Source organism: Melanostigma gelatinosum, assembly GCF_949748355.1.
Source record: "Melanostigma gelatinosum genome assembly, chromosome: 6".
In the NCBI taxonomy this organism is placed as follows: domain Eukaryota; kingdom Metazoa; phylum Chordata; class Actinopteri; order Perciformes; family Zoarcidae; genus Melanostigma; species Melanostigma gelatinosum.
Genome location: NC_136639.1, coordinates 7,188,257 through 7,197,434, shown reverse-complemented (window position 1 = coordinate 7,197,434; position 9,178 = coordinate 7,188,257). Strand labels below are relative to the sequence as shown.

The window sequence follows — 9,178 nt, the reverse complement described above, 5'->3', positions numbered from 1 at the left end:
TTGTGTGTCCCGACTGAAATGATTTAGTTTCAAGCATATAAATATTTTAAGTTTGCTTTAGTCGTATTCATACACGTGTTCTAAAGACGGAAATGAAAGCAGCGTGTCAAAATATCAAATATTGCCAAAAGGAGCCAAGTGCATTAACATTATACAGGAACATGAACTTCTGACATTCTGTCACTGGAGGAGAATCATAGATGGAGCTACCGCCATTGATGACAGCGAGTAATGTTATCACCGTAGTAACACCTGTGTTTGACAGGTCAAAGTGTCTACTGTGAAAAAGCTCTGGTCAACTTTAGTATCCCCAGCATGCTCATATTCACCAAACTAAATATTAAAAATATATGTTTCAGTATCAAAAATGTTCAGATGAGACTTGACGTTAAATTCCTGCCTTTCCATCAACCAACGAACCAGGTATGAGGTTACTCGTGATGTGAACATCTAAGACCTGATGGACAAATGAAAGACAAAGACAGACCACGATTGATACGTTTCTTTTTAAAACTTGTTGCAGCTACGGATGAAAACTGGAACTCCTCTCATTGGACATGATGAACTCTCGACGTAACACCAAAGACAGCCAGTAGCACGCTTCCAAAGACAAGTACACACTTCCTCCCGTACTATTTTATTCACAGAAAGCAAAAAATAAAGACACAGGTTTAAAATTATGTTAAGACAAAGCCTCAAAATCACTGACACATGAGATCAGTCATTATGTGTCAAATATTTATTCCTTTAAAACGTTTATTACTGATTAAATTCATGTTGGGAAAAATGAATAGTACATCTCTTCTTCTCCAGTGTACAGCAAACCACAGCTGACGAGTGTGTTTCAACCACACGGGGCATGTTTTACACATGCACAGTTTGGTGTGCTAATTATGTGTGTATGTTCTATACTGAATATAAACACAAATATATTTATATATACATACACGTAATGAATAGAAATGTGGGATTTGATATCATTCCTAGGCCCCGGAGGTGACAGGATCCCAAAGTGGCTGCCAGAGTCTGCCCAGAGGACGAAAACTAAACTCATCCAAAGAGAAGCTGAGCTCTCTCCGTTCACTACTCTCCCAAATTCAACATAAAGAAAACAAAAATAAATGTGTCAGTAACAGACGCTTCGGCCTCTGACAAACCCTGGCGGTGCACAGAAAGAGCGCTCAGGCCCCAACACACTGGGATCCCGAGCTGCAGTCCATCTCCATCTGTTCTCACATTAACAGCCCCACTCACCGCGGAGGAGGCCTGAAACACTGAGGTAACACTTCAATTGAACAGGTAGAGGGGGGGGGGGGGGGTGTGACGTGTTCAAAAAAGCAAAGAAAAAAAACAACACCAGACTTTAACATTAGTCAACTGTTTAGAATAATCTGCAAGCTGAGAAAATACAGTAGATCCTGGACAGTGTAAGATGCATGTCAGGCACAACCTTTCACAGACCCCTTCAAACTAAGTGTTACATGCTCAAACAGTCGGCTATGGATTGGACGACCACGAGAACAGCTTCCAGAGCAGGAGCCTCCTCGCGCTCCCTTGATGAACCAAATGCAGCAGGTGAGTCCGTCGCTGTGAGAGGGGCTGGTGTGTGTGTGTGTGTGGGGGGGGGGGGGCAGCCCTGAGCACTTCCTGAGGACTCAACCGGTTCCCATCAGATCCTGATTCACTCTGATTCACTCTGCCTCATGGCCAACCAGGCTCCTATGGCAACAGTCCAAATGAGGGGCAGCACTGAGCTGCTATTTTGTTTTTTCTAGAATATTGGCAGTATCAGTGTTGTTTTTTTGTTTGTTTTGTTTTTTTAAAGGTGGACGTAAAGGTTTAAAAGCAATGAGTAGTAAGACTGCAGTGAACGGTGCTTTCAGAGAGGGTTCAACTGCTCTGTCGCACTTTAAAAAAAAAGAAAGAAAGAAAAGGAGACAAAAAATAAAATCAATTCTTGTTGGCTCAGCACTATTGGAGGTTAAAGGATGGGAAGTTTGGCAAATATAGACAAAGGTGAAAGGTCACCAGTTCTGTCCATCGGATTAGTTGCTAAGGGTCGTCTACCAATCGTCATCATCAGTGCGTTTTCTCCCCCATAAGTCAAATAAAACAAAATCTAACAGTTCATGATCTCTCGGCCTGAGTTGTGGGGACAAAGGTGTCTGAAATGTTTTAACTGTAGAGAGGTGGTGCGACCGCCACTCTCACTCAGACGCCCAGTCCAAAAACACCTCCCCCCATCCAAAACAAATTAAACTAGAAACAAACAAATAAATCCAGAAAAAGGTGACCCCTCCTCCTCCTCAGGCGCAGAGTCAGACTCGCCTCTGAATGTCCCGTGTGCAGTGGAATGAGAAGGAGAGATGAGACACTGAGTGGGGGGGTTATGTGGAGATAAATCAGAGCATTGTGGCGATCGGTTGTCGGCTCGCAGATCCTTTAAGGAAGGAGGACCTCAGGTCAATCGTGCCCATCTGCTCAATTCCAAATAAAACTTTATTTGACCTCTAATAAAATCTGTACACTGTTTTTTTTGGAAGTCTTCATGATTAGTTTGTCCAAACGGGACACTTTTTCCCCATTTATTTTAAATCTTTCCCCATATATTTATTAAATCTTTATCTGCTCTTTTAATTTAGATGCTCTGAGTCCTTGTGTGTAAATGCATGTGTGAAGAAAAGACGGCGCCGGCCTTTTCGTGGATGGCTTCCGAGTTTGCTAGCAGCACTTCTTCTTTCGTTTACTGTTCCGGGTGAGTTTCACCACGTCGTTCTGTTGCTGCTGCTGCTGCTTGGCGAGCACCTCCTTCTTGGCTCTTAGCACTAGCTCTGTGATGCAGTTGAACATCTGCAGGAGAAGAACACAGACCGACATCGTGTGGTGAGTACGGCAACGAGACCGCTTCAGTGCTCAACAACCACTGGCTGAAATCTGCGTGTGAAACTAATCGGTCGCTTTTGTCAACAGAGTCATTTTTTAATGTTGAATGACTTCTCTGGTAAACACAAGATTCATAGCGGTGCGTTAGTGAGATTCTTCGTGGAGGAACTCTGTTTTACAGATCTGTTGATTAAATCAACTAATCGATTAGTTTATAAAATCGTACGAGCATTAGTCGACAAAGAAGTTCTGTGATCGAGGAGGTCGCCGCCACTTTCTGTCCGTTCATGACGCTCCAGCTAACGGCTAGTTAGCTTAGCTTAGGACAAAGTCTGGGGAAAAGGTGAAAAGAGCTGGCTCCATCCAAAAAGGTATAAAAAACAAAGCAACTCTGCTTATTATTACATTACATCTTTAAAAAGGTCCAGTGTGTCGGCTATAGGGGGGATTTATTGGCAGAAATGGAATATAATGCACACAAGACATTCTTGAGTTCTCTCTACTACGAGCAGTGATTATTGATGTTTCCATAGCGCTGTAGGACTCAGTGAGTAGGATGCACTGGAACTGTTTGGGGTTCAGAAGGAAGCCACTGAATCCTGAACACTGGTCCTTTAATATGTTTAAAAACAAAAGTCATCACAATATGTGGTTTTACAAGAGTTATGTGCTGGACTTTCTCAAGTCTCCGCTGGTAAAAAAAAAAATCTTTAGTTGATGCCAGAAAGTGTAGTTCCCAAAAAGGATTCCTTGAAGGATCGGTCTGTACGATAAGTCACGCTGAGCAGCAGGTACTACGGAGCATTGAGGCACGCCGGCTGGTTCACGCCTTCCGCTGCACACGGAACCCGGCGTCAGTCTGAGACAACAGAAAGAACGAGTTACCTCTTCAACGTTGATGTTCTCTTTTGCACTCGTCTCAAACAAGTTGATTCCCATCTGCTCGGCGAACTTCTGCGCGTCAGTCGTCTCGACCACCTTGGAGTTGGGGTCGTCGTTTTTGTTTCCCACTGAAAATAGAAAATAGTGCCACGGTGATGTAGCAGGAGCTAAGTTGGGAACGATTATACGATGCCTGCAAATAAAACAAATACAAAGAAAAAACGTGTGCACTAGATTCAAGGTGTATTTTTAGGCGACGGGTGCCGAGATGACAGCAGCGTCTGGACTTTTTTTCTGAACGCTGACATGCGCACGCTCACCTAATATTCGGCACACGTCGTCACAGTTCTGGTTGATTTCATGAAGCCATCGTTTGACGTTGACGAAGGACTCTGCACTTGTGACGTCATAGACCACTATGACCCCATGCGTTCCCCTGTAGTATCTGAACATGCAGAGGAGAGAGAGACACGGTCAGCCTTTGACATTAGGTAACCCTGAACGCCTGAACACCGCATGTTATGAACTAAGTGCATGACAAAGAGTTGGCAAGTCACCAGAGAAGTTTAAAACAGTTCTGGCCTTAGACCAGCATCTATGTGGCTAGAGAACCATTAACTACCAAACACACACAGCAGGCCCCAACCTGCAGTCGCCTTTACTGCAGTAAAACTCTGCACAAACAGGGTAATAGAATGTTAATGAACTGGACTTTTCCTTCACAAACCACCATAAGAGGCGTCCTTATGGCCTCGGGGTTTCAGGTGCTGACCATGTGACCACCTTGCCAGTCACTGGGTATTTCTTTTTTCCATTCGATTTTGGATTATTGCAGAAAATAGGATCTGTGGCAAATATACGTTTAGGATGCTTGCATGTTTAGCAAGATATTCTTCACAAATGGACACAACTTTTGTGATTTTTTTTAGCTGTAAATGCAATCGCCACAGGTAAAAAGCCAATGCTAGGCAATAAATGAACACTATGGTCACATGACTTCACCACCAGTAACATCGTAAAACAAAACGTTAAAATCTCTTCAGCTTGTGTTAACCACAGACCTTATTTCAGGCATCGAACCAAAAACCCATTGACTTTGATTCTCTTTCATTTTAAGTACTGTAATCAACATTATACAAAACAAATGTCACGTCTCTTTCATTGGACATTTTTTAATTCAATTGTATGTTGATAATAAAACCGTTCGGTCTTACAGGTGGTTCCTCTACGGTTTACTTTGGACTAACAGGTTTTACAAATTGGGAACTTCATGTCATCGTCACTCACGCTGAAGAACTTCCACACAGATGTGTGTGTGTGTGTGTGTGTGTGTGTGTGTGTGTGTGTGTGTGTGTGTGTGTGTAAGCAACGTAAAACCATCATGTGGCACGTGTGTAAAATTTACATGATTGTGTGTTTTTGTCTGAAAACAGTGAATACTTGTGGTAAACGTGATACAGTACAAAAGGTGGAGAAGCATCAGCATTCAAAACCAGCTTTGCTAAATATCTTTTCAGAATAAAACTAATTTAATTTGGGCCTCAGGCTAATGGCAGCTGTGTGTCAGCCACATCTGACATAGAGCCGTCACCTCAGGCCATTCCGCCCGAGTGGTCGGAGCTGGATTCTGCTTACGATCCAGCTTCACAGTGAAAACTGTTGAGGAGGTAATGAGGCACCACGCCGCTCTGCTTCAGCACAGTGAACAGTCAGACAAAATAGGCCGCCTGCTTGGTGGAGGGATTCCTGCAGAACTAGGACGGCCGTACTCCTCAGGGGCCGGAGCGTCAGCAGCACTGCAGAGGATTTCAAGCTTTCTGGCTTGTTTTGGTGTTTAAACAGCATTACTGCAGCGGTGCTAGTGCGTTATGTCAACTATCTAACACGCCCTGCTGGCCTTGTTCACGACAACGCTCACATGGCGTGGACAGTGGGTGTAATAGGTTTTAATTCAAGTGAGAGTGGATAAGATGACATCAGAGCAGAGCGATACGGTGAGACACTAAAGCACGACTGTTATTTAGAATCATTCCTCTCAGTTCTACTGAGCTTCATGGCGTCTTTCAGCTCATTGTTTTGGTTTTATGGCCTACAAGCCCACTGTTTTGATTCACTCTCACTACTCTCACCTGGGTTTTCACAAGCAACAGTCAGTCTAAAGCCAAACTGTTCACTACCTGCTCAGCACCAAACAGACACAGTTAGTGGCTAGCAGGTGGCAATTTGATTCTTCGAATTTGCAACTTGTGGCAGTGACCATGCAGATCGTTTTGATTTTTAGTTATCTATCTGTTTGTGTTGACACAGCATTGGTAAATGACATACCGATTGTCTTTCCAGAAAATAATGTCCCTGTTGGTCTTAATAATCAACAGATCTGGCAGTTAAAAGCTGAACTACTTTCCTCCAAAGAAATAGTCCCAATGTAAACTTTTTTTATCCGGAGTAACAGGGACAACGGTCTGTACAGAGTTGGTGCTGTTGAATTATTACAACACTTTTATTACTACTACTTTTACCAAAAAATCAATAGAGAATATAAAGAAGCTCTAACTTCCGATTCACTGGGACTTTAAAGCTTCAAAACGTTATAACACGGATCTAAAACCAGTCACCTGCAGGCTAACGACTACTTCGTCCTCCCTAATAAAGTAATCCAGTTTTATTCATTTGCACTGTGCTGTGAGCCGCAGGAGTCACGGCAAAAGATGCGGTGTGTTTCCAAAGCTCGCCCAACAGGGAACGTGTTTCCATTCAAGAGTAATGAGCAGCTGTGATGTGACAAAAATGTTTGGAGTTAGAGTAGCTGAAGGGGCTCGTGTTGGACATGTGTACTTCTACGAGCCGGAACTCCTGCCCTCTTATGTCGGGAAATAATACAACAATAAAAATAATGTGGGTTCAACATTAACGGGTACGGACCAGAACTAGTACAGCAGTGTCTCTCTCACACACGAAGCATGAGAGCAGCCCCTTGCCGTCATGTAGCACCACAGTAGACGAAGAGCCTCCCTCTCACATCTGTAATTAAGACGTGTGGGGAATTCCACCCAGTTTCATAGCGCAGCACCGACTCATTCTAGTTGTCTACAAATGGTTTCCTCAAATAAAACCCTATTCTGAGGACCGCAAATATCTTTTCTTGGTTTCAAATTTGAAAATATCTCGCTTCACCGGACAACCCCTGATGAATGTGCTTGTGTGTGTGGATCTACTTACGTGGAGGTGATGGTGCGGAAGCGCTCCTGCCCCGCCGTATCCCAGATCTGTAGCTTCACCTTCTCCCCGTTGATCTCCACCGTCCGGATCTTAAAGTCCACACCGATCGTGGTGATATAACTACCTGCAAACCGACAAAAAAATCAACGCTATGACCTCCAACAGCAAAGTAGAAAAGTCGTGAAATGACGCCACAGTGGCTGAGGCACAACCACACACACCTGAAAACGTGTTGTCTGCAAATCGCAGGAGGAGACTGCTCTTCCCCACTCCTGTGGAGGAAACAAGCACAGGATGAGGTTAAGAGTAAAGCAGGTTTCCAAAAACACATAAAAACGAGTGCATTCTTTATATTTGACTTCAAACTAAATACTACAGTTGTCCCGAGGACAAACAGCTGCAAACCGAAAACAAGATGTCAACCGTTGCTGTAATCACTGAGCAACTAAAAATTGAGTTCTTTAAAATGTACACAAAGTAATACCTGTGTCACTGTGTACAAAGTTAAGGATTAAGGTAAGCAAGGTTACACCAACACGTTCATTTAAGGCGTTTTGATGATGCTTTTACCTACAGAAGCTTAATCAATGCAACAGAGGAGCAAGCAGCTGCAGTTCAGAAGGCTTGCATCAAAGCCACAATGACAAGTCAACAAACGGAACAGATTTATCCATCTGGGTTCCTAAAATTATCGTGCATGACAATAAATAGGTTTTTAGGACGAAATAGCGGTCACAGGCGAGGACAAAGAAGAGGGAGATGAAAAAGGGAAATAGATGAGAGGGATTAGTGATGTCTTCAACAAGACACATTGTCAGGTTACAGCTGGAAGTTATGGAAGTGACTCTGCTGCCCAGCCTGGGGCGGGACTCGACCTACAGCCCTGTTACTCAGCCTACCTATTGTGTTATTGTCATCTCATGTTTGGTCCCAACATAAAAGCTCTCCGGTTCCTGTGGTCTCCGAGCCACAGAGTTTTGTTCAAACAAACAACAGCAAAAGCTTCAAAGCAGAAGATCTGTTTGTACTGTTTAAGCTTGAATATTCCATCCAGTTTTTATGTTACACAACTTGTGTCAAGTCGCACTCCATGAGCAGATCTATCACGTGCTGCTGTGACAGAGGCCGTGGTGCAGCTTGGAGGTCCGGTGTGTTGGAATATCTGATTCTCAGCAACAGAAAAGTCCACATGAAGCTGAGAGGCAGAGGACAGAGCATCTTTTCCTAAATAATCTTTGTGCAGCACTACGGACACTTGTACTTCCATGATGCTGCAGCTGAGCGGACACTGGCCTCTGTGTGTGAGTGGCAGTGAAGGGATTTCTGTGGTGACTTTCCCTCCACTGTGAGCAGCTGATGGGGTAGTGCCAGGATCGGGGTTGTCAATGAATGCAAAGATCATTGCCCACAAAAGAGGTGCTGCAGCCTGAGGCTACTCTACTATACTATACTGAGGGTGGAGCCACATTTTAAAAGGCACGTTTTCACTTTAATGTAGCGACACAAGAGCAGTCCTTATCAGTAGAACATTATGCATCTACCTGCGATATTGTTTGCCATGTATTTTAGGATAAAATAGAAGCTTAACACGGGTAAGACAACCACACAGTCAATGGTCTTTGAACCTCAGCAGCTGGGCTGTAGTATCACTCTTAATTGAAAGGACAGTTGTGACACTAACCACTTTGTGGTGTCACTTCACTTTACTTTGACTGGCTGGATGCAAACTGGAGACTGCAGTGCAGCATTCCTCCACTATCAAGCAGCTAGCACCATCATGCTAGCTAGCTAGCTAAATAACAAACAGCATTTCAAGAACAACCTCACTTAACGCGTTGCAGCAGACATAAGAGGCTTTATCGCACGTACGAGGACCACAACTTATTGTGGTACCAGATTTTCAATTCAACAAACGTTAGCTAACAGTTAGCTACATAGCCAAGACTGGAAGTGTAATATTAGCCTAACTTCCAACTAGCTAAAACAGCTAATATGGGATACAAACTAGAGGCCAAATTAGAGGAGCATGGGTATCCCGTTACGGTTATTTGGTTTACAGTGTGTGTTTTGTTGTAGAGCTAAACAAATGCCTCCGTCGATATGAGAACAGGACTAGCAGATCTTCGAGGGACAAACCCTGAAGATCTGGAGGCGATATCCGGCCTGATCGCCTGACATGCCCACAACCTCCGCC

General features: G+C 43.8%; 1 protein-coding gene across 1 annotated transcript in view; it reads right to left on the bottom strand.

The window, feature by feature from the left end:
• Positions 1-522: 522 nt before the first annotated feature.
• Positions 523-9,178, bottom strand: part of rab35b (RAB35, member RAS oncogene family b) — a 9,165-nt gene continuing 509 nt past the window's right edge. The window contains exons 2-6 of the mRNA XM_079269827.1: positions 7,206-7,256; positions 6,985-7,108; positions 4,086-4,210; positions 3,769-3,893; positions 523-2,850 (exon numbers count right to left, since the gene is read on the bottom strand). Of these exons, the coding sequence (XP_079125953.1) occupies positions 2,722-2,850; positions 3,769-3,893; positions 4,086-4,210; positions 6,985-7,108; positions 7,206-7,256 (554 nt within the window). The 3' untranslated portion in view covers positions 523-2,721. The remainder of the gene's footprint in view (positions 2,851-3,768; positions 3,894-4,085; positions 4,211-6,984; positions 7,109-7,205; positions 7,257-9,178) is intronic.